A 26,194-nucleotide genomic window follows, 5' to 3' on the forward strand; every position below is an offset into this window, starting at 1 on the left:
AAGCCCTCTAAAGCCAGACGGCCATAGCACACTTTCTGGCTCTTCCCCTCAACTGGTTTTGCAGTCAGGCTTCTTAACACATTTGTGCATTGTTTTTCCATCTATCGAACTGCAACAGTAGCAACACCTTCCTAATAGGGTTGTTGTGAGGATTAAAAAACTAATATTTGGGGCAGCGGACTTGGCCCAGTGGCTAAGGCATCCATCTACCACATGGCAGGTCCCTGGGCCTCCTTGACCCGTGTGGAGCTGGCCCATGTATGGTGCTGATGCGCACAAGGAGTGCCGTGCCACACAGGGGTGTCTCCCACGTAGGGGAGCCCCACGCGCAAGGAGTGCGCCCCGTAAGGTGAGCCGCCCAGCGCAAAACAAAGTGCAGCCTGCCCAGGAATGGTGCCACACACACGGAGAGCTGAAACAACAAGATGACGCAACAAAAAGAAACACAGATTCCCATGCCACTGACAACAACAGAAGCGGACAAAGAAGACGCAGCAAAAAGACACAGAGAACAGACAACTGGGGTGGGAAGGGAGAAGGGGAGGGAGAGGGGGAGGGAGGGAGGGAGGGAGGGAGGGAGGGAGGAAGGAAGGAAGGAACCCCACCCCCCGAGGGTTCAGCCACCCAGGATCCCTTGGAGGGCTAAAGAAAGGACTCTGCCCCAACACGAGCATCACGTTATCTTCCATACCACAGAATAAGGTCAACTGTAAAGCAATCATAACTTTAAAAAAATTAAAGCTGTAAAATTAGTAATATTAGGATAACTAAAAAGGAATAAATGATAAGAGAATATACCTGGAATACCCCAGAGGAACAAACAATAAAAGAAATCCAGTAAGCAGAATATAAAATTAACACACGGCGGCGGACTTGGCCCAGTGGTTAGGGCATCCGCCTACCACATGGGAGGTCTGCGGTTCACGCCCCGGGCCTCCTTGACCTGTGTGGAGCTGGCCCATGCACAGTGCTGATGCGTGCAAGGAGTGCCCTGCCACGCAGGGGTGTCCCCCGCATAGGGGAGCCCCACGTGCAAGGAGTGCACCAGAGAGCTCATGCAGCAAAATGATGCAACAAAAAGACAGATTCCCGTGCCGCTGACAACAACAGAAGCGGACAAAGATGACCCAGCAAATAGACACAGAGCACACAGACAACCGGGGGCGGGGGGGGGGGGGTAATAAATAATAAATAAATAAATAAATCTTTTTTTAAAATTAACACATAAAATCAACAGGTTTCAAGTATAAAAACAATAAGCAGTTGGAAGAAATGAGGACAGAGAACAGAGATTAAATACTTAGGAATAAATTTAACAAGAAATGTGCAAAACTATATGAGGAAGGGAAGCGGAAGTGGCTCAAGGGATTGAGCTCCTGCCTACAACATGGGAGAACCCAGGTTCGGTTCCCCGGGCCTCTTAAAGACAACAGTGAGCTGGTGCAACAGGCAGGCATGGTGAGCTGACGCAACAAGATAACACAAGAGATACAAGGAGGAAAACATAAAAAGAGACACAACAAAGCAGGGAGCAAGGTGGTTCAAGCAATTAGGTTCGTCCCACCCACATGGGAGGTCCTAGATTCAATTCCCAGTACCTCCTAAAAAAGGAAGACAAGCACAGAATGAATAGGCACAGCAAGTGCAAACAATGCGGGGATGGGGAGAAATAAATAAATCTTAAAAAAAAAAAAAAAAACTAGATGAGGAAAATTGTAAAAGACTCTTGAAAGATACTAAGAAAGACTTAAGTAAACACAAAGATAGCCTATTCTTAAATTAGGGTGCCTGAGCATTATAAAGATGTTGGGCTCCCTAAGTAAATTTATGAATTCAACACAATCACAATAAAAATACCACTGAGTTGTTTTATGGGATTAGACAAGTTGATTTTTTTTAAAAAGTGCATATGGAAAAACAAATATTTAAGAACAGCTGCAAAAACACAGGGAGGGGGAATGACAAAATGATACTATCATTATCAAACATGAAATACACTCTAAAGTTGCTATAATTAAAACACTATGCTAATAGTGCATGGACAGAAGAAACAGGCCAGGAGAATGATACAGAAACTCAGGAATTAAGCCCAAATACAGAGGGAAATTAGGCAATGACAAAGGTAGTCTCTGCAACCACTCAGGTGAGGATAAACTTCTGAATAAATGGTACTGGGGAAAGGTAAAACTAGATCCATGTCTCACACCACACAAAAGGATATACTCCAAATATATTAGAGGATCTAAAGGTAAAAATAAAACCATACGAATACCAAAGGAAAATATTGGTGAATTCTTCTTTAATTTCGCAATAGGATAAGATTTTCTAACCATGATTCAAAATATGACGGCAATAAAATACCAATCCATTTGACTACACAATTTTTTAAAATTGTATGACATAAAACACCATAAATAAAGTCAAAGGACAACTGAAAAACCGGGAGAAAATATTTACAACATATACAACAGACAAAGGCTAGTAAGACTACTAGGCAAGAATTTCTAATATTTAAGGCAAAAAGAGACAAAATTCTGAGAGAAAAGTAGGAGAAACAGGAAAAATAGGAAGATTCACAAAATGAGATAGAAATATCTCTCAAGCATACTAGAGGGAGTGGGTGTAGCTCAGTGGTTGAGCACCAGCTTCCCACATACAAGGTCCTGAGTGAGTTCAATCCCCAGTACCTGCTTTAAAAAAATGCCAATATATGTATTAGAAAATTTTCAAATTCATTTATGATTAGAGAAATGCAAATTAAAACAACACTGATATACTTTTTCTCACATATCAGACTGGCAAAAACTTAAAAACATGACAAACTTGGACTGCAAGCGTTTTAGGAAAAAGACACTCTCATACATTGCTAATGGAATGCAAATTGAAACAAACCTTGCGGAGAGATATTTGTCAGCACTAACACCATTATATATGGCCATTATAACACCATTATAACACCATTATATATGCCTGTAGACCGATTAATCTTCCTATAGAAATATACCCTACAGAGACACCACTAAAATACATATAGGCAAGGTGACTCATTGCTACCTGGAATGTAACTGCAAAGTACTGGGAACTCCATACATACCCAAGTGAAGGAAGCTAGTGAGATTGATTAATCAAATTTTTAAGTACATTATAATTTCTATAGCCATATATGGCTAGCAGCTACCATGCTTAGAAGTGAAGCTCTAGATGCACTTTTTAATTCCTAAACACCAAGAGCTAACAGAAGGCAAGGAGGAAATTGCAGCCAACATTTTAAGGCATTAGTAAAGTTTCCAGCAAAAACTTATTCCTGGGATAAAAGTCCAAGACTTGCCAAGAATGGCCCCAGTAAGTACTCAATGCTTCCAATTCAGACCCTAGAAATAAGGAAAAATAGGAAATAAGACAGTCCTTTTGAAATTTGAAATACTTCAATCCCTATCAGATGAAAGTAAATTTCACTTTCTCTTAAAAAATAAAATAAAAAATAAAGGACAGGATTAACGAGCAAAAAAAAAAAACAACAGATTTCTAGTATTTTGCATTAGCACCCCTTTGGCTGACTAATACAGAATTCAGCACCAAAGAGTGGGGTTGTGCTTTTGCAATTATCAAAATATTGGAATGGTTTTATAAATGGGTAAGAGGAATTGTGAGATGCTTGACAGAAAGGGCTTGACAGAAAGATGCTTGACAGACTTGAGACTGTTCATAGGGATATGGATGTTAAAGAGACTTTTTTATGAGGCCTAGAACTAAATGAGGAAACTATTATTTCGGTGGAAAGGCAATCCATGTATTAAAATTGCAGAGAACTTAGCAATATTAACTCCCAGTGTTTTATGGAAGGCAGAACTTGAAAATGGCAAAACTGGACACTTAGCTGAAGAATTTTCCAAAGTAAACTCAGAGAATATGGTTGGGTTTCTCCTTACAGTTTATAGAAAAATGCTAGACAAGAGAGATAAGCTAAGAACAGAACTGTTGGGCATAAAGAAAACAGAAAATGATTCTGGAACTTCCAAGTCTCTGGAACTGGAAATCAAGCTCCCAGATGAGAGTGCCCCGTTTGAGGACTTAATTAAACTTGGAACTTGTAAATCAAGATTGAAGATGCAAGGGAAGCAGATTTGGCTCAACAGATAGAGCATCTGCCTACCACATGGGAGGTCCAGGGCCTCCTGACTCGTGTGATGAGCTGGTCCACGCACAGTGCTGATGCATGCAAGGAGTGCTATGCCATGCAGGGGTGTCCCCCACATAGGGAAGCCCCATGCACAATGAGTCTGCCCGGTAAGGAGAGCCACCCAGCGTGAAAAAAGCACAGCCTTCCCAGGAGTGGTGCCGCACACACAGAGAGCTGACCCAGCAAGATGACGCAACAAAAAGTGATAGATTCCCAGTGCCACTGACAAGAATATAAGCAGACACAGAAGAACACACAGCAAATGGACACAGAGAGCAGACAAGTGGGGGGGGCAGAGGGGAGGGCGGGGAAGGGGAGAGAAATAAATAAAAAATAAATCCTTAAAAAAAAAATATTGGAGATGCAGTTAGTTATCTAGGAAAGACGTGTAGAATGTCTTACTGTCTGATGGCTTGGACCCCTGCTTTTTGCATGCTATACCAACAAGGTTTTTGAGAGAGCTGTATGAAACAAAATCACTGTCAGCTTGGACTAAGAAGGACATGGAAAGGAGAGATTAAAGGAAAAACAGCTTTAGGAGGGAAACCACGGAAGCTGAGATCTGGAATTAAGACATCGCCTTGGGCCAAGTCAGGAACCCCACCCATGTGTACAGAGAAGGGTGGAGGACATTCCTCAAGGATTAGGGGGGCTGCAGTTGACACCCCACAGGTCAGAGAGGGTTGGGCCTGTCCCCTATGGATTAGGGATGGCCAGGTCACCGACTCGTGGCTCTGAGAAAATTGGGCCTGTATGCCTGAGTTTAAGGAAGATGTTGTCTTCACCTCACTCTCCTAGGGGGTTAAGAATCTAACTCAAAGACTGGGTAAAATGTAGCAATCACACATCTTGAGGGTGAGATCTGGAGCTTAGTCAACACCCAGATGCCTGATGAGTGTGGAACCAGGAAATGGGTGTTGGGCAAGCCTGTGGAAAGGGTGGGTAATTATGAGGCCCCAGGGAGAAGAAACTATCATCTTAAGAAGGACTCTAAGATTTTGTCATTGAATGGAGTATGCCCTGCAGGTTTACTGAATTGTAGAGAACCCATGATTCATGTTTCTCTCCCAATTTCTCCTTATGGTAATGAAAATGTTTATCCTGTCTGTCCATTTCCATATTGGAAGCAGATAAACGGTTTTGTATGTTTCAGAGGTCTACAGACAGATGGGACTTGCCTCAAGACACACTATATTTCTTTAAACTAACTGTGATATGGTTTTATACTTAGCATTGTATTGATTTAAGGTTTTTTAAATATTGTAATATCTTTTTAGAGTTGCAAAAGTTTGGCATTATTTATAAATTCCTAAAATAGACATTGGATTATGTTTGTGAACTGGTCTTTTCCTCTGGGCATATTAGATTATGTTGGATTCAGACATTTCACTTTTACTTGATTAAATAATGATTAAGGCTTGTTGGGCCACATCAGTAGGTAGTTGAGTCCCTGCCCCCTTGGTGGGCGGAAACTCACAGAGAAACTGCACCGAAGAGAAGGGGGGTTGGAATTTTGAGCTGGAGTCCCAGAAAGCAAACACACAGGAGAAAAACACAGAGGAATAAAAACGGCTCCATAGACAAGGCAGAAGTCCCAAGAAGAAAGACAGTTCGCCTGACAGTTTACAGCTGGCCTTGTATGAGAGCACGGCAGCTAAGTATGGAGAGAAACAAGTCCTGGCAAGAGAGGAGCCCAGGAAGCCTGATTCCTTACAGACATCAGCAGCCATCTTGCTCCAACACGTGAAAATAGACTTTGGTGAGGGAAGTAGCTTATGCCTTATGGCCTGATAACTGTAAGCTCCTACCCCAAATAAATACTCTTTATAAAAGTTAACAGATTTCTGGTATTTTGCATGCACCCTTTGGCTAATACATAAGCCAAATATTGAAGTTATCATGGATTTTTTTTTCCAATTTACTTATTTATTGATTTCTCTCCCCTTCCCTCCCCACTCCAGTTATCTGTTATCTGTGTCCATTGGCTGTGTGTTCCTCTGTGTCCACTTGTATTCTTGTCAGCGGCACCAGGAATCTGTGTCTCTTCTTGTTGTGTCATCTTGCTGTGTTAGCTCTCCATGCGTGCGGCACCATTCCTGGGCAGGCTGCACCTTTTTTTTTTTTCGTACCATTCGGCTCTCCTTACAGGGTACACTCCTTGTACGTGGGGCTCCCCTACGTGAAGGACACCCTTGCATGGTATGGCATTCTTTGCACGCATCAGCACTGAATGTGAGTCAGTTCACCACACGGGTCAGGAGGCCCTGGGTTTGAACCCTGGACCTTCCATGTGGTAGGCGGATGCTCCATCAATTGAGCCAATTCTGCTTCCCAGACATAGATTTTTAAACTGTAATACTATGGTCAAGAGCATACAAATTTTAAAACTTAAATATACTATAAATTAAATTAAAACTGAAACAGATGAATTGAAAAACAGATTAGATAGAGATGGAAAGAAGATTACTGATCAGGAAGAAAAGTCAATTGAAGATAACCAATCTGAAAACCAGAGAACAAAAAATAAAAATAGAAAATAAGAAAAGAAATAAAGGGACATAAGTGACGAAGCTAAAGGATTTTCAATATGAGATTAGTTCAATTAGATAGCCATAAGAATATAAATGAAAACTATATCATCACCAAACACTAAATCACAGTATTGTGACTCTAAATATGAAAGGCAAAACAATAAGGCTGATAGAATTGCACTGTTCATTAAGATTGCCAGTAGCTACATGTGGCTATTTAGCACTTCCTTAGCCCAAATTGAGATCTGCTGTGAATATAAAATACACTGAATTTTGAAGACATTGTAATAAAAAATAATTTATATCAATTACAAGTTCATTGATACTATTTTGGATATAAAGGGTTAATAAAATATATTATTAAAATTAGTTTTTACTTTAATTGGTATGGTTACTAGAAAATTAAGTATTACATATGTGTCTCACACTGTATTTCCATTGGATAGCACTGCTTTATAAGTATTGGGGAAAATTCATATGATCGTGGGATAGGAAAATGGTTCTTCAACAGGACACAAGAGTACTAAATCTAAAGGGGAAATGATCAATAAATGGGACTTACATTAAAAATAAAGAACATCTTTTCAGAGTTAAAGTGGCAAAGCAGAGTGTGAATTATATGCAAAATGTAAAATTGGCAAAATGTTCATTTCTACATTAGGGCACTGCAAAATAAAACCACAATGAGGTAACACTATAAACATATCAGAATGGGTGAATAAAAAAGCAATATGAGTATTGGCAAGGATGTGGAATAACAAGAACGCATATTCATTCTTGATGGAAACAACTTTGAAAAAATGGCATTATTACTTATACTGAACATAAACATACCTTAGGACACAAAAATTACATTCTTAGATATATGCTCAACAGAAATATATGTTTTTATACACCAGAAGAGAAGTAACAGAAGATTAAATGTGCCATTATTTATAATAGCCAAAAACTGGAAACAATCCAAATGATCGATCAACAGTAGAATGGAAAAATAAATTGTAGTAATGCAATACAATTCAGCAATGAAAATGAAGGAATTACAGTTATAAACACAATAATATAAATGACTCACACAAAAATAATGTAGAATAAAACAATCTAAACAACAAATCATATAGTACAGTACCATTTAAATAATGTTCAAAAAGAAGAAGTCAGGTTTGGAGAGAGGAGGGGGTGGTGACTAGCAAAGGCAGAGGGCAGGAGGCCTCACCACGCTGGACAGCCCTGGCGTCAGGAGCAGCCACCAGGGCTGGGAGGCGGGACGTCGTGGCGGCCACGGGCCTTGAGGCTAGACCGCCTACATTTCCATGCAGACTTCCCACAAACAAGCACATAATCCTGAGAAAGCTTATTAACCTTTTGTGACTTTCTCTTCATCATAAAATGGGAATAATGATAGCTACATCTTGGAAGTTGTAAAAATTAAACAAGTTAATACATGTAAACTCAGCACATTAAAAAAGTAAATAAATGCAAGTTACCATTAGCCATTGAAAGTTAATTTTCTTTGACATTTAAAAAAATGTATTTCATTGTCTTCAGGGATCTATCATTGCTGTGGAAAAGTCACTTTCAGTTTAACGGTTTTTCATTTCAATGTAATTTGTTTACTCCTTGGCTACTTTTAAGATTATCTCTTTCTCTATGGTGTCCTTAAATTTTACTATAGTATATCTAAATACAGATTGTATTTCATGTATGGTCCTGAGGGTCTGTGATGGTTAGGCTAAGGTGCCAACTCTGCCAGGTAATTGTGCCCAGCTGTTTGGTCAAGCATGCATTGGGCTAATTGTAATAAAAGGACATTTACGGACTTTAGTCACCAGTCACTTTACTGCATAGACAGCTGATTATAATTACATCAATCAGGGAGACTGCCATCAGTAATGAGCAGCACTTTATCCAATCAGTTGAACGCCTTAAAAGGGGAAGTGATTTCAGCATTCAGAGAGAATTTCCCAGCTCGTCTTTGGACAGCCAATGTCTCCCAGAAACTTATCCAGGACATTCACTGGACTTCCATTGCAGCCCCTGGTTGCAGCCTGCCTATGGAACCTGGACCTGTGCATCCCCATGGTCACGTGAGAGACTCTGATAAAATCTCTTATATTGACATATATCTCTTAATGATTCTATTTCCCTAGAGAACCCTGACTAATAGAATCTATTTCATGTCTTTCATTAATTTTGGAAAATTCTCAGTCACTACCACATTGAATATTGCCTATTCCTTATTCTCCTCAGTCTTTCTTCTGAAAATTCTTATTTATCTTATACCAGGTGCTCTGTCAGGCCTACCGCGTCTCTTTAACATTCATATTTTTTCATTTCTTCAACTTTACGTGCTATAATTCCAAGTTATTATCTTCCAATCTAAATTTTCTTAAACTGCATCTAATTTTTTTAATTTATCCATTTAACTTTTTATTTTTATTACAATTTCAATTCTAGAAGTTCTAAGGGATCAAATCTTTACTTTTCTCAGTTCTTCATTCTTTCCTTAGGTCTTAAGTCCTTAAAATATTCCCTGTATAATCTTTAGCTGATGGCCTAGTAACACAGTGGGAAGGGAAAGGGCCTATCGTGCTGGCCTCCTGCATGCCCACTGAGTGACTTAAAGCAGGTAACCCTCTGCCCTTAACCGTTTCTTACACTTGCACAGCCTCAGCTGTCTGCAAGCTGCTTCCGCCTATGAGAGCAAGCTTTGGGGGGGCTACCAGAGACACATTTCCTGGTTCAGCTGTCCGAGCTGCCACCCGGGCATGCAGGCACCTCCAAAGCAGGACAGGGAACCGCCTGGGAGCACAGGCTGGCTCCACACTGCAGGGGGACGGGCTAGGGAGGGTCCAGCAAGGGGCGTTATCAGCTTCTAACTCTTGGAATGCCGTGCTTTCTTCATTTCCTTGCACTGTTATTGCAAACCTTGAAATGATTTCTAGAGTACTGAAGAAGATGATTTTGCCTGGTCTTGCTAGTTGTTTAAAGATTCTGAGGGGGAAAAGTGTCCGGAGCATCTTATGCCGCCATCTTGGATGACGCTCCCCACTTGTTTCCTGACTCTTGTTCACAGTATGTTTCCTTTTTGTGTTCTATAACATTGGATTCTAAGCTCATCTTCAGCAGGGCTGTTATCTGTGAAAATTCGGCACAATCTGAATGAAATTGAGTTGCTCAGAGGCTTTGCTTTTGCTACCACCAAGAAAATCAGATAACACCAGCCCACACCCAATTTTATGACAGACTCAGTAGTAATATGAATTCAAACCACAAATTCATGTCAGGCAAGCCTGTTGCTGTAAGTGCACAAAAAAGAACCCCACACCACACACATGCACACACACACATCTCTAATCAAGAGTACTCACCTGTCCAGGCATGCTTTTTTCTTGTCTCCATGAGATAACGGGCATGTTTTTTTCTCTTTTCTACACTATTATTGAAGATATAACCAATAAAGGGCACTGGCATTATGCACGAGTCTCACTTACAACTCACCACTTTAGGGACGGCATATTCTGTCTCAATAGATGATAAAGTCCACACCTCCTGAGTTTCACAACTGCACACCACTCTACTTCCCACCTCACCCACCCTGCGGAGGCACTGCTTTTCTCCTCACAGAGGCTTTCTCTGACCTCCATAGCCCTCTTCTTTTTGGCCTATCAGAGCTCCCCGTACTTTCTTATTAGCTCAGCTATGTACACACACACACACACACAAAACGGTTTATTTTAAAATAACTTAATTAAACTGAAATTGTTGAATTACACTGAATAATGTAATCAGAAAAACTGAAAAGTTGGTACTTAAAAAGCTATGGTACAGCATGAATTCCAATTTGCTAAAAGAAGAAATCTATATTTAAAGCAGCTGTTCCTCACCAAGGCTTTGCTTCAGACATGGGCAACTTGTCAAATGTATAGTCCGGGGTCCTACCCCCCAGAGTTCTGATCCATTCTCTCAAGAATGGATCTAAAAAACTATTTTTAAAAAGGCATCCATATGGTTCAGATGCCAAGGTCATCCCAGAATCACTAGTTTAGAAGACAGAGAATAACATGAGAAGGCAGAAAAGTTACTCCCAAGTCATCTTTATCTAGTACTTGCCCAAGTTTCATTTTTCAAAGGGGGAGTCAAACAAAGAAAAATGGCCTACAGTTAAGAGTTGAGTGCTTAAAGGGAAGAGTGTGAGTTCCATGAGATAGTTAGAAAGCATATTGGGCTACCAACTCCAGTTACAGCACAAAGGCAAGTTTCCAGGTCCGCGGCCTCATCACTGTGACTCTGGTCAACCACACGGCTGTTCCCAATTTGCTGGCCCCCTCGTCCTCCAAGAGGAGGCCTCTTCCCTCGACCATCAGCATTATGTTTGTTCATGAGACTTTTTCTGGCCACTGAAATGTGAGAAAAGTAAAAGTAACTTGTGGCATTTTGAACTACATTTTTAAGAGCCACTGTGTGGTTCTCTTTTTTCCTTCTTCCTGTGTGACAGGACAGGACAGGGGACTGACTGCGCCTGCAGTATGAGGGCTAGAATGAATAAGAGGTCGAACACAGCAGCACACCACCCACGAGTGACGTGCACAGCTGTGAGAAATGGGTGCTCGCTGTGTAACTATCAAGATCTAACGGTCATTTGCCAACGCAGCATAACTTGGCCTAAACTGTCTAATACAGAGATCATTTCCCCTGCTACATTGCTAAAAATACTTTGTGCAATACACATGGCAGGTGCAAGGCTCATTTTTTTGGTAAACAGTCAAGTAAAATGGAAACAATGCTCCCAGGAGAATCCTACACAGTAAAGCAAACAAATGTAATCAAAGGATCTGAAGCACCATAATGAAACCCAATTTCAATCAGTCCTTCCTTCATTCATTCATTCACCCTGCTAAAATTTACTGAGCACTTGCTCTCTACAAGGCAGCGTGTTAGTCCCTGGTAATACAGACAGGACTGAGATACATACAGAGGACATACAAATGACACAAGTCAGGAGACAGAGATGGGAATGAATAATTATAGCACAGCATGAAAAGGGCTATTGAAGTAAGCATAAAGCCCCATCAAAGCACACGTAAGCTGTGAAGGGCTTCAGAGTGGAGGGAATCTTAGAGAGGAGGCTCTTGAAAGAAGGGCTGGCATTTGTGAAGTGAAGGAAAGGAGGAATGAGCTTCCTCCCAGGGAAACCACCCACAGAAAAGCAGAGCACCGAGAAAGAGTCTGCCATGGAGGGAGATCAGGGGATGCGGCCCAGTGCTGGCAGAGAGGCTGACAGGGCAACCTGGAAGGAGCCAGCCAAGAGCCTCGCCAGCCGCTGCAGAGCCAGTGCCCACCCTGCAGGCAGCGGGAGCCACTGGGACTGCCCTGAGATCAAGACGCACGCAGACCCAAGCTGCGGGAGCCAGCACCAGCAGCGACCAAGGGCGGCGGCAGGAGGAGCCCAGCAGCCACACCGCCCTCCGCTCTGATGCTCACGTATTTCAATAAAGACAAATGGCTGGATGTTTTATTCAAAAGGCACATGCTAAAGTGCCAAGTAAAACCAACAAAACGCTGACTATATGGAAAGGATTTATAAGACTGTAAGGAAGAAGTGTCACAAACAAGATTTCTAGAAAGAATTTAAAGTTATTTCTAACTCATAAAACATTCATATTTAATTCATCCTGCTTCTCCCATTGTATTCTGCTGTCATAAGCAACCCACCCTCTGCTCACAGTAAACAACCCCAAATTTAAAATCTGAATTCTAAGTGCAAATCGCTGATGAGAGAATGGAAAATTTTAAACAACCAATGAACAGATATAATTCTAACAGACAATCCTTTTCCCAGAAAGTGAAAAGGTTAAGGTTAACTGTGCAATTTTTCCTTTATATCTTAAATATACTGGTCTACATCATATATCTTACTGGAGTTCAGATTACTAACAAAGCTAGTACAAGGAAGCAGACCCAAAGAGAATTTAGAATGGGAAGAGACTTTACATGGCTTCTGCTTCTACCTCAATCTAATGCTTGGAACATCATGGAAAATGAGCGCTTCAAGGGCATTCACCATCCAGCCTGAGTCCTCTTCTAAGAAGCCTATGTATCTTGAGACAGCACACTAGACCTGTGGCTAAATTAAGAGGTCATTTACTTTGCAAAAATATGCTGCACTTAATGCAACGACTCTGCCATCAGAGAATGAACATACAGATGAGTCTTTTAGAAATACAGAGCTATAAATATAAGAACCTTAAGCAACTACGAGTTATTAAAAATAATTAAAATATCTTCTTATGAGAACCTAAAGATTTTGATAAATATTGTGAAGGTCTCCAGGCAGAAATCTTCTCCTATTGGTGGTAGAGAAGAGCAAAATGATCAAGGATACTAGCTGTGGAATTAGAAGACCTAGATTGCCTCCAGGTTTCTCGATTTACCATGTGGCTCCGGGCAATTACTAATTCCACTCCACATCATGATTCTCTTTCCTTTAATGTCAAGATAATAAAAATATCCACCTCATAGGATTATTTCAAGGATTAAATGATTTAACACTTTTCAAGAGCCTGCCTATAGTAAGAATTCAATATTTAGTCTTCTTGGTATTGCCAGTTTCCAACTTATATAGTCAACAAACTTCAGATTGATCTAATCAAAATAATCATAATTTTATCCATTTGTAAAAAATTTGAATTGTACTGTTAAAACATTTTAAAAGAATAATATGATGACTATTTTCCTTTTTGTTTACTGGAAAATTACTTGCAAAGCTTATGATAAAATTTAATAAAATCTAATTCTGTAGGGAAGAAGGTACAGAGGTATTGAAGAACTCTGAGTTTCTACTTACATCTGGTTTGGAATGCTGAAATATCTTCAGTGGAAATTTTAGGTCTCCTTTAGCTAAAGTAACTAAATATTCTTTTAATAGCTCATTAGCTGCACCAGGAAGCTGATTCTCACAACGATGAAGAAAGGGAACCATCCACTGATAGGCACTTGTCACATACTTGCCCTCAGAACACTGAAAATATAATATAAACAAACATTAAATTATCAAAATAAAATAAACAGCTTCTTAAACCAGACAACAAATTCTAAAGCACACAGATAAGACACTGACCAATGCTGAACGGTGGACGCCCATCATCTGCTACAATAGACTCCCCTGTTCACCACTTACACGGAGACTGAAAGACAGCTGGAGATTTACCTTCTACCTGGGGCTGGTAGAGCTAACAGCAGAAATATCCCTGAGACCTACCTCTTCAGTGCCATGATGGATCTGGGGCCCCAAACAGCCTAAGCCCAAAATACACGACTCCTGCACATTGGTGAGACAGTCCAGAGCAAAAAGAGGTTCTACCCAAAAAGAGACACACAGACAGGGAGGGACAAGACCAACAGAAGGGTAAAACAGAAAAGGCAGGCAGGCAGAGACTAAGAACAAGCACAAGAAGCTCCAGAAGAAAAGCCACTTGAGAATGGAGTCTATGGAGGCCCAGAATTTCTCCCTTCCTTTTCCTCTTTTTTCGGTTTGTTTGTTTGGTTCATTTTGGTCCCTTTACATCTACCTTTAGATAACCACAAATGAATAATTTTAATAAGAATACCAAAATTACACAATTACTTCTCTTAATTATCAGAGGAGATACACTTGCATCTCTTAAGACTCTTATAAAAAGCACAAATCAATTTTCACCTAGTGGATTATTAGAAGCAAGGAAACACAGAGGCAGAGGAAGGGAAAAGTAGGGGATAGATAAGAGAGGGAAAGATGTTGAAAGAAAAGAGGAAAAGAGGGAGAGAGAAAGGAAGAGAAAAAGTGCAAGAGAGAGAATGACACAGAAAAAAGAGAAAAGAGTCTAGGGAGAAAGAGAAGAGAAGAGAAGAGAACATAAGAGGCAGCTCTGGCCCACCGCCTTATCCACCCATTCAAACAAGGTTGCCAGAGAGCAAAAACCTAGAAAGAGTACTGTCTGGAAGTCGGCACCCTCAAAACCATCACTCTTGCCTTTGAAGGTGTTTCTCTGTGCCCTGGGTTTGGTAGAAACCAGGTCCTCACATGTGGGAACAAGTTAAAAATCTAAGAGTGGCTAGGCAAACTCTCCTAAGCATAGCCCTGGAGCCGAGAAGTGTTCTTCACACAACCACTCAGCCCTTCGGACCCTGGAACATTTTGTTTTTCTATGCCTTGATATATACGTAAATGGAAATTACAAAACAGTGATGGACTAGAAACAGGATTACCAGAATGACCATCTAGTTTAGAAATATGCCAAGCTAAAAAGAAAAAAGAAATTAGTTACACACGTAGATCTGAATAAAGGAGCTGAGGCACAAAAAGAACCAAAATTATTTTGGATGCATTCAGGAATTTATCCATAACATTTGATTTTTTTTTAAATCAAGGAGCCTTTCTTCATTTCCTAAGTTCTCAAATGTGGAGGACATTTCACCTTTGGCTTTGAGACGCTATTCATCAATGCACACAGGGAATCTGTAGCAGTTTGATATGGCTCATGAATTCCAAAAACAGATATTGGATTATGTTTGTAAACTGGTGTGTACCTGGGAGTGATTAAATTGTGATTAGGGCTTTGATTGGGCCATGTCAGGAGAGTGTTGAGTTCCCACCCCTCGGTGGATGAGGACTCACAGATGAAAGACATAGCGAAGGACAGAGTCGGAGTTTTGATGCTGGAGTTTTGATGCTGAAGTCTTGAGCAGGAGACCCGGAAAGTAAGTTCACAGAGGAACTTGGTTGTGAGGAAAGACAAACAAGGCCTGGGAAGAAAGGAACCCTGAGCTCGGAGAGAAGCAAGCCCCATGAAGAGAGGAACCCAAGAAGCCTGAACCCTGGCAGATGTCAGCAGCCAACTTGCCCCAACACATGGCAAGAGACTTTGGTGAAGGAAGTAACTTATGGCCTGGTAACTGTAAGCTCCTACTCCAAATAGATACCCTGTATAAAAGCCAACAAATTTCTGGTACCCCTTTGGCTGACTAATACAGAAACCTTAACAAGAAAGTTAAAACAGAACCTACACTATTCATCAGTAAGCCTAGCTTCTCTATGTCTTTCTTCTGCTGAAGTTCTTCCAAGGTCAGGGTCAAGTCACAGCCAGCTTCGTAAACCAATGTCTCCAGAGTAACCAAGTTATCACACAGAGCCAGCAAACCAGGAATATTCCGCTCCATTCCAAGTCGGACAAGTGACAACGCAGAGTCAACCTAAAAGTGAAAAGGCACAATAAGTCACTTTTAGTATTAGATTTTTCCCATATACTCTAATTTTAAAGTCTCCACTATAAAATCTAGTAATTGTAGTCTTTTTTTATAAAATCACATTATCAGTAGTATATAAATCTACTATGAAAAAAGAGCTCTTTATCAAATATATCAGCATCAGACACTTCCAAAGTTATTAATCAGCAAGCAACACTAAAGATAAAGCTAGTAAGAGAAAGACAATGATCTTGAATTTTTAGAGCATCTGACAGTTTACAAAGCAATTTTACTTGTCTACTTAATTCTCAAAATATTGTACTCATAGGCAAAAAGAAAAACATAACTAGTGATAATGCCAAATAAATCTATTTTCACTATACTGTTTCAAAAAAAAAAAAGTTTGTTTGAAAGTTTACATTCCTGCTCAGTTCTTCTACCTCTACAGTGATCTCTGTATAGAAGGCATGCAGTAAATATATTTGCTGACTGACTACCTCTAGTATAGATATGCTCTCTGCCTCAATTTGAATTCTCAGCCTTCACTTGGAGCAAACCAAACCATGATTTTCCTGTAGATGCTCAGCAGACAGCAGTGTGCCCCAGCTCACGTGACCAGGTGAGTGAACTGACCTGTCTTCTAATTCAGGGCACAAGCACCCACTGTGACTTAAGCCCACACCCCCTTGCACTAGATGGCTCACTTTCTCACTCCTAGACTAGCCATGATTTATTGAGTTATTGAGGGCCTACTATGAGATAAGCATCAGTTTAAGTGTCAGAAATACAAGAGTGAATAAACAGAGGTTTCTTCCTTCAAAGATGTCTCAGCTTAGTAGGAAAGACAATCCAGTAAATCAGTGAGTGAAGGTAAATGCTTACCATGATTGGGATCTCAAAGAGGAGAACAAACACTTAGCTGGCTCAACCTGAGAGTATCACAGTTTTCCAAAGGAGAGACAACTTAAAATGAGCTTTAAAAAATCCAGGGGTGCTAGTTAGGTGAAGAAGGAAGACTAAGGAAAGAAGGGCATGGAAGACAGAGGTGCATACTGTGCTCTGAAAGTACAACTGGATCCACAAGAATAAAGAGAAGAATACGAAGTGACGGGACAGAAGAGTAGAAGGGAGGGAACTAATCATGAAAAAGTACTGTTTGCTGAACTCAGGAGTATGCAGTTTATCCTAAAATACAATACTACTAAAGGATTTTCGACTAAGGCATGTCACAATTAGATTTACTTTAGAAAGAATACTCAGTAAATATTTATTAAATGATGAATGAAAGGTGAATGATGAATGAAGAATGGACTGAAAAAAGTAGATTACTTAGGTAAATTGCAATTACTAGTGATAGAAGAATCCTGACAAAAATATATTGATTTACCCATGCATTCACTAATTTGTTCACTCATTTGATCACACACAGTAAATACTTGTTGAACACTTCCTATGTGCTGAGCAAAAGATAAAAAGGAACAAAACTAAGGGAGTGTTATTGAAGATATAAACTATAATAGCTAAAAAGGAGATGTAATATCAAATTTGGTCAGATTAGATGAGGTGTAAGAAGGAAGAAGTCTAGAATGATGACTTAGATGTCTCATCTAAACAGTGCGATAGAACATGGTGCTCTCCATTAAACAATTGTAGCAGTTTGGCATTGTTTACGAATTCCAAAAATAATTACTGGATTATGTTTATAAGCTGGTCTGTCAGAGGTGTCACTCTTAATTGATTAGATTATGATGAGGGCTTGGATTGGGCCATGTCAGTATGGTATTGAGTCCCAGCCCCTTGGTGGGTGGGGACTCAGAAAAGATATGGCAAAGGACAGAGTTGGAGTTTTGATGTGGGAGCCCAGAAACTGAACACAAAGGAGAAGAACACAGAGGAATAGAGACAGCTCCTTCGACAGGCAGAAGCCCCGGGAGAGAGACAGAGCTGGTCACCTGATAGTCCACAGCTGGTCTTGTGGAAAGAGTATAGCAGTTGAGCCCAGAGAAACGGAGCCCAGAAGAGAGGAATCTAGGAAGCCTGAACCCTGGCTGACATCGGCAGCCATCTTGTCCCAACACGTGGCAACAGACTTTGCTGAGGGAAGTAACTTAAGTTTTATAGTCTGGTAACGGAAAGTTTCTACACCAAATGAATACCCTTTATAAAAGCCAACAGATTTCTGGTACTTTTCATCAGCACCCCTTTGGCTGACTAAAACAACAACGATAAAAAGAGTACATGCAGGGAAAGCAAAAATTAAATCTGTATTGAACACATTAATTCTGAGGCGTTTATGGGAAACATTAAGGAAAATGAAATCGTTACCTGCATTGGGCTTTGCTATAAGGGACCCTTTTCCAAGAAAGCATTTTCCAGAAGACAAAAACAACTGACCCGCAGGAGGTGCTTTTCCAGAAAATGGAACACCGTAATGTACACTACAGAGCTCCAGATGAGCAACACCTAGAGACAAACCGGTTTGGGTGCAGGAAAGACACCTCATTGGAATGGACAAGCATACAGTACTAACCAGTGTAATTTCTGCTCCCCACTTTGTTAGACCCCCCTATGTGAAATGGAAATTCAGTGTCAACCAATCAGAACACTTGCACACTTGCTCCTGCATTTGCCATATATCAGCTTCAGGTTTCCACTCCCCGGGAGGAGCTCCCCTCCACCTGCAGTTTGAATGTTGCTGAATTCATGAATCATAAACTGCTCAAATAAACTCCCATAAATGATATCTTGTGAAGGATTTTAACTGTCATCTCAATGCCAATGCCCAATAGTAGCTCCAAAAGCAAGCCTACAAAATCCGTAGCTAAATAAAGTGTCCTTGGCTAGAGATATTAGGAACTGTCAGCACATAAACCACAGAGTAGAAAGAAAGGATCCTCGTGGGCCACACATGTAGCCTCTCCACTAGGACAAGAGAAGCTCCCTGAAGAACAGCCATACTCAGGGAGAAAACAAAGATGAACCTCGGAAAGACACTTAAAACAAATGGCTAAGATAAGAAGAAGAAAAACAGAAATGGAACCACAGAAACTTTGGCAGAAGAGAGTTCAGTGAAGAGGAAGAAGTGGACAATGCTAAAGGTAGCGACGTCAAGTAAAAAACAAAGGGAGGGAAGCGGACTTGCCCAGTGATTAGGGTGTCCGTCTACCACATGGGAGGACCACAGTTCAAACCCCCGGCCTCCTTGACCTGTGTGCAGCTGGCCCATGTGCAGTGCTGATGCGCGCAAGGAGTGCCCTGCCACGCAGGGGTGTCCCCACATAGGGGAGCCCCATGTGCAAGGAGTGCACCCCGTAAGGAGAGCAGCCCAGTGCAAAAGAAAGTGCAGCCTGCCCAGGAATGGCGCCGCCCACACAGAGAGCTGACACAAGATGACACAACTAAAAGAAACACAGATTCCCGTGCTGCTGACAACAACAGAAGCGGACAAAGAAGAAGACACAGCATATAGACACAGAGAACAGACAACTGGGGTGGGGGGTGGGGGAAGGGGAGAAAAATAAATAAATAAATAAATCTTTAAAAAAAAAAACCACAAAGGGAATGTGGCATTAAGAGATGGACTGGTAACTTACTGAGTACAGCTTCAGGCAAATGGTAGCCAGATCTATGAGGGATGAACAAAAATCAAGAAATGGACTGCAAAGAACAGAGTGAGCATTTCTAAGCAGAGCTGTAATGGACAGGAGACTGCTAAAACCCAGGAGAGGGTGTGACCATAATTTTTTTTCTATCTATACATAGAAGGTAGTTGAGCTTTTTAGTATGTTTTTTAAAAGAAGCACGGGAGGAGATGCAGTAAAGGAGAATTTGAGATAGATCCGAGAGAGAGAAAGAGATGACTAATGGAACAATCCTGAGCAGGTGGGAATGTGGAATCCAGAAGACAGGTAAGGAAAGCAGCTCTGGACACACGGAGAGAGACCACTTCCTCTGGGAAAAGCTGGAAAGAGCAGCGCCCATGGAAGCAAATTCTCAAACTGCCCAACAAAATACAGAGCAAATCATTCCCTGAGAAGGACGAGGAGAGAGGCAGCGTGCAGGGAGGAAGGGGAGGCTTGAAGCTGAAGGGCGAAGGGGGAGCAGAGCACACTGTGGCACAAACAGAAGCCCCAGGCGGCGTGGAAGGCCCATGCAGAGCCTCTCACAGCCCAGGGGACAGTACTGAAGACAAGCAGAGAGAGGTAAGCACAGTTTAAACACCAGAAGGGGAAGAAAGCATAGGTCGGGAAGGCACCTGGCAGTAACCTAGCAACACTGGAGTAATCTGCTATCTCTTCAACAGATAAAATCTTTTAATGGCAATTAACAAAAATACATACAATTAAAGACTGTAAGGATACGTCAACATTAATTCCAATGTTTCTTAAAATTCTATCTCAGATGAATTTTCAGAAAGCATGAAAACAGCCTGGTGCAAAAACCACAACTTCCTTCAAATACTTTGAACACATAGCACATTAGCAATTTCTAATACACTGACCAATTTTGTGATCTAGAGTTGTCTTCCTAGTATCATCTTTGAATTTGCTGCCTTCTCAAAAACTTACTGAAGTAAAAATATCTTTTAAATCAAATTACTGACACCTTAAAATAAACTAGGTTCCAATGCAACTTGCAAAATTATACCACCTATCCCAGGCATTCACTGGATACAATTTATCACCATAAATATTTTCCTAAACCAAAATAAATTTTGCTAGATACACGTTTAGAAATTAAGGAAAACAATTAAATCTCCATAAATGAAAAAAGATGAAACTGTGTCAGTTATCACTTTGTAGAGTAAGGCACACAAAATGTCAGTGTCTACGAAGGTAAAACATCTACCTCTAAATACATGTTTTCAAATAAATAAAAAAGGTCAAAGAACACAAAGCAGCTAAATAAAGCAAACAAAAATCAATTTTTCCTTACAAGTATTCCTAATTATCAAAAGGAATTCAAGATGTCTAGAAATTAGTGACTGTTTAAAATGTAAATTTCCGGAATCTCTGTCGTTTTTAAGGCCATATAGAACCTGGACTAGGAGACAGGGGTTCTAGTATCAGCTCTACCACTTAGGATAAAACATAAGAAAGGTATTTAAGTGCACAGAACTCATTTTTCTCAACTATAAAATGGGACTGAACTAAATGATTCTCAAAAGACTCTTTCGGCTCAGAAATTGCTAGACCACTGCATGCATTTACTAAAACAAGCATTCATCTCTTCAAGAAATCCCAAATTCCAACATCCACTAAGACAGTTAAAGGCCAGGTATGACAAGAGCAACTTTGCACTCACCAAGGCTTACTTGCCTTTCAAACCTGATTTATTTGTTAGTATGTTTGCTTGTTTATTTGTTTTACGGAAAGCTAGTTAAGGCAAAACTCTTCATTTTTCTGAAGCACATTCAAAACGTGTGCTTAGAACCCTAAGAGGTCTTGAGCAAGGAGGGACAGAACGAAAGCTGAGCTGCTCCTTGGTCAGCAGTGCACAGTGTTCCTTAGCAAGCGGTAAGCAGGAGGCAGGACATTCAGGGGAGGCAATACAATGTGATTATCAGACTGCTGACAGTGGAAAGGAAATAGGATAAAAAGACATCATGTTGCGTGAAATAAGGCAAACAGTGTATGATCTCACTGATATGAAATAATTAGAATAAACAAACCTACAGAGTCAGAATTTCAAATATAGGTTACCAGGGACAGCGTGGGGTTAGGGAATAGAGAGTTTAAGGCTTAAAATGTGCCGTTTCTGTTTGGGATGATGGGAAACTTTTAGTAACGGATGGTGGTGATGGGGGCACTACTGTGAATGTAAAAGTTAACAGCAGTGAATTATGTATTTGAATATGATTAAAAGGGGAAATTTTAGTTGTATATACGGTACTAGGAAAAAATAATTTTTAATCCATAAAACTACACAACATAAATAAAACAAAATATAAAATAATAGTGAGTGAGCCACCATGATGGTCAGAATGTAAAGAATTACCAAGAAAACTTCATTTTGCACTGTGTGTATGCATGTGCCCTTAAGTTGGCCAGATCTCGTTTCTCCCATTTGTTTCCTCTTTCTATAAATGGGGAGATATGGCCTACCCAACAACTGAAAATGGTATGATAAATATTTAAGAATCAAAATCTTTGGCATTATTCAAAGGAAAATAACTATAGAAATTCAGTGTATCCTAACTGCTATTACAGGAGATGTATGACTTTTTATTTAGAGAGGAAAAAAATTAAACCGGGCTTAGATCCTGCCTATATTACTTAAAAAAAAAAAACCTACACGTAAATATGTTAATTATGTTATTAATGATGAAAAACTAGATGTTTTCCCTCTAAGATCTGAACAAAGCAAAGATGTCTTCTCTCATCACTCCTATTCAACATCATACTAGAAGTCTTAGCTAATGCAATAAGACAAGAAAAAGCAATTGAAAGGTATATAAAATGGGAAGGAAGAAATAAAACTCTCCTCGTTCACAGATAACAAGATTGTCTAGGCAGAAAATTCCAAAGAATCAGCAAAAAAAACCCTGGAACTAATAATCCATTATAGCAAAGTTTCAGGATATGAGTTTAAGATACAAAAGTCAACTGCTTTCCCATATATACCAGTGATGAATAACTGGAAGCTGAAATTAAAAACAAATCATGTACATTAACAAAAAAAATCTAAAATATTTAGGTATAAATTTAACAAAATATATATAAGACTTATATGAGAAGAACTACAAAACTCTGATGAAAGGAATCAAAGAACTAAATAAAAGGAGAGATAATCCTATATTCCTGGATAGGAAGACTCAAAATTGTTAGTATGTCAGTAGATGTACAAATTCAACACAATTCCAATCAAAAAACCTTCTGAGGCAAAAGAAAATAAACAAAATAAATATTCATTTCACTCCTTGTGTACTATATCCATGATTCCTAGCACTGCTGTCGGCATCCACTACATGTACTAGATCCTAAGGATCCAAAGCAGTAGCTGTCATTTTCTCTCACCTGTCGGGCATAATGCTCTATTTCTTCAGCTCTGGTCTGATACCAGTCTGTAACCTTCTCTACTGTAAGCTGGGTTGTCCTATATCTGAGTAACTCAGGCTGTGCAGCATACAAGAATTCACTTTCATCTTGCAGAAAGGGTTCAACAACCATTCTGAAAAGTGGAAAAAGAACAATTAATAGCTGACTGGAATTCTGAAAAAAATGGTTTATAATTTTGTGAGAGAAATAGACAAGGAGAGAGATGGGGAGAGAGTGGGTTACAGAGATAGGGAGTGTGTGTGTGTGTGTGTGTGTTCTTACATGCATGTGCCCACTTACAAGGTAAATGGGACATTTTAAGCAAGATTTATTTTCCAATTGGCTTCCCTGACATAAAAAAATCAGAATGGATACTAAATCAAAACAATTATACCAAATAAATCAAATAAACATTAAAATCAAATCACCATGGGAAGGAAATTTTTAAGAAAATGTACACAACTGGGTGCCTACCAGTCTTACTAAATCAAAATCACATTTAATGGCCCAGCCATGCCTATTTTAGGAAAAATACCCCCAGGTGATACCAAGTCAAAAAAAGATAATCAAGCACCCTCGTGTGATAGTTAGTTAGACTTATGTGTTATATTGGCCAGGTAATGGTGGCCAGGTGTTTGTCAAGCAAGCACTGGCCTAACTGCACCGTGAGGACATTTCATGGACTTAAACCATCAGTGAGTTGACTGCATATATATGGCTGACTGCATCTCCAATCAGGTGAGGAGATTGCCTTCAGCAATGAATGAGGTCTCATCCAATCACTTGAAGGTCTTAAAAGGAGAAATGATTGCAGCAGTCACAGAGAAAATTCCCAATTCTACTTCAGACAGCCAGCTTCTCCTGGGGAATTCAAGGAGGAACTTCATTGGAATTCCTAGCTTGCATTCTGCTTTATGGAATCCCCACAATCAAGTTAGACAGTTTTATAAAAGCTCATAAAATTTAGATATCTACTGTCAGTTCTGTTTCACTAGAGAACCCTGCTAATACAACTTGGTACTGTGAGAAGTTCTTGAGAAATGGAATCTTAAAATGGGATTTCTATTGCATGTGGAAATGTCTGCTCCTCATTCTTTTAGGAGCAGGAATATATTCATAACATGCTACATTAAAATAGGAGTTCTCAGGGCTGCCAACCTTTCAGAAGAAGTTGAGTGGTAGTACGTTTCTCCTACATTAAAAAAAAAGGGGGGGGGGGATTTCTGAATTGGTTCTGGGATTTTTGCAATTGCCTAACTACTCTGATTAGATTCAAGGCACTCATGGCTCTGTTTCCATTAATCAAGAGGCCACTGAGATCTGAGGAGTCATTATTCGCAGACTCCCTGATCCCAGCTCTCTTGTTCTTTCTCTTTGTTTCCTTCTCCCTTGTCTCTTTCTTTCATTCCCGATACCCTTCCAGTCCAAATCTCCAACATCTGGTGCCCAATGTGGGGCCCGAAGAAGCTAGCGAGTCTTCAAAATCAGTATTGGGAACTGCGGAAAAGACCTCATCATGTGATGTCCAAAGCAGAGTGACTTGAGTCTTCTTTTAAAAAGTGTGTTGCAGGATGGAGACACAATAGCCAGAAGATGAAGAGGTATATGGATTCCTGTCCAAATGAACCGAATATGGCAGTCATCACCTGAAAGTCAGCTATTGCTCCATATGGCACAAGAAATCATGAAATGGACAAAAAGATTTATTGGACTCCTAATAATTAATATAATGGGACTAACTGGAATCATCACAGCTGCTGCCACTGCTGCTGTCGCCTTGCACGTATGTCAACAATACGTGCATAATTGGCATAAAAATGCTAGTGATTTGTGGCATAGCCAAGAGCACATTGATGAACAGTTAAATAATCGGGTTAATGATTTAGAATCTGCTGTTTTGCATATTGGCGATCAATTGTATAATTTAAATTTGTTAAGGGGGTTGAAATGTGATTGGAATGAAAGCAACTTTTGTATTACTCCTCTTGCCTATAATTCATCGATATAGAATGGGGAAAAATTAAGAATCATTTGCTAGGCCATAAAAGTAATATCTCCCTGGAAATAATGGAATTACAAAGAAAAGTATTAGAAATGTCTCAAAATCAAATTCATGTAGCCAATGATAAGGATATTTTCTCAGATATGATTTCACATATTACAAAATTTAACCTAGTTAATTGGTGGAAATCACAGCATTTCCTGTCAGCTTTAGGAATAGGGTTAATCATATTTGTTCTGCTGTTCATGATTCTCGCCTGTGCCAGACAGTGCTTTTGAAGAAAATTGCAAAGCGTAATAGCCATGGAACATGCAAATAATCTGGTGCTAGCAAAAGCACTTCAATAATTTCCCCAAGTCGAAGAGTTTGGCTGGTAGTCAATGATGGGTAAGACTCTCAGAGGAGGGCAACCTAAGACAGGCACGGTCACCTCAACAAAAACAAAAAGGGGGAGATGTTGGAAACTGAGGCACAGTGGCTTCTCAAGGAGAGATGTGCTGTCTCCATGGCTACACTTGCAATCTAAGGAATGTGGTAATTAAGAGTTCCTGGCAAACAGGATGAAGCTGTGAAAGGCTGAAAGGAAAAATGAGCAGATAACATTTGTGTAGTAAATAGAACACTTAAACCTTGAGATAAGATTTTCTTAATTCCTTAAACTATGAGTAATGTTGATGGTTCTACCCATGTGGACTGGGGTATATATAGAGCCCCTTGTGAACAATAAAGTTATCTGAGGAGTCATTACTCGCAGACCCCCTGATCCCAGCTCTCTTGTTCTTTCTTTTTGTTTCCTTCTCCCTTTTCTCTTTCTTTCATTCCTGATACCCTTTGGGTCCAAATCTCCAACACTTTCTTTCTTTTGAATAGGGATATCCAGTTCTCCCAGCACAATCTGCTGAATAGACTATTCTACTCCAGTTGAAACAATTTGATAGTCTAACCAAAAATTACTTCACCACAAATGCGAGGATATATTTCTGAACTCTCATTTTTATTCATTTAATCAAGTCTATCTTTATACCAGTACCATACTGTTTTACTGTAGCTCAGTACTTTAAAATCAGGAAGTAGGCATCCTCCAATCACTTTCTTTTTTTCAAAGACATTTTTAGCTATTTGGGGAAATGTACTCTTCAAAATTAAATTGATAGTTGGGTTCTCCAATCTGCAAAAAAGGCTTTAGGGATTTCATTGGAATTGTATTGAATCTGTAGAACAA

At 40.0% G+C, this 26,194-nt stretch overlaps 1 protein-coding gene and 1 non-coding gene across 2 annotated transcripts in view; one reads left to right on the plus strand and one right to left on the minus strand.

The window, feature by feature from the left end:
* The window catches only part of NBAS (NBAS subunit of NRZ tethering complex), a 347,044-nt gene that overhangs the window by 180,197 nt on the left and 140,653 nt on the right, over positions 1 to 26,194 (minus strand). The window contains exons 23-25 of the mRNA XM_058288021.1: positions 22,950 to 23,103; positions 15,754 to 15,939; positions 13,556 to 13,729 (exon numbers count right to left, since the gene is read on the minus strand). Coding sequence (XP_058144004.1) covers positions 13,556 to 13,729; positions 15,754 to 15,939; positions 22,950 to 23,103 — 514 coding nt within the window. The remainder of the gene's footprint in view (positions 1 to 13,555; positions 13,730 to 15,753; positions 15,940 to 22,949; positions 23,104 to 26,194) is intronic.
* LOC111759749 (small nucleolar RNA U109) lies at positions 24,036 to 24,170 on the plus strand. Its single transcript, XR_002793641.1, has one exon. It is a non-coding gene; the product is annotated as a small nucleolar RNA U109 (small nucleolar RNA).

The sequence above is a fragment of the Dasypus novemcinctus genome, chromosome 25 (genome assembly GCF_030445035.2).
Source record: "Dasypus novemcinctus isolate mDasNov1 chromosome 25, mDasNov1.1.hap2, whole genome shotgun sequence".
NCBI classification, from domain to species: domain Eukaryota; kingdom Metazoa; phylum Chordata; class Mammalia; order Cingulata; family Dasypodidae; genus Dasypus; species Dasypus novemcinctus.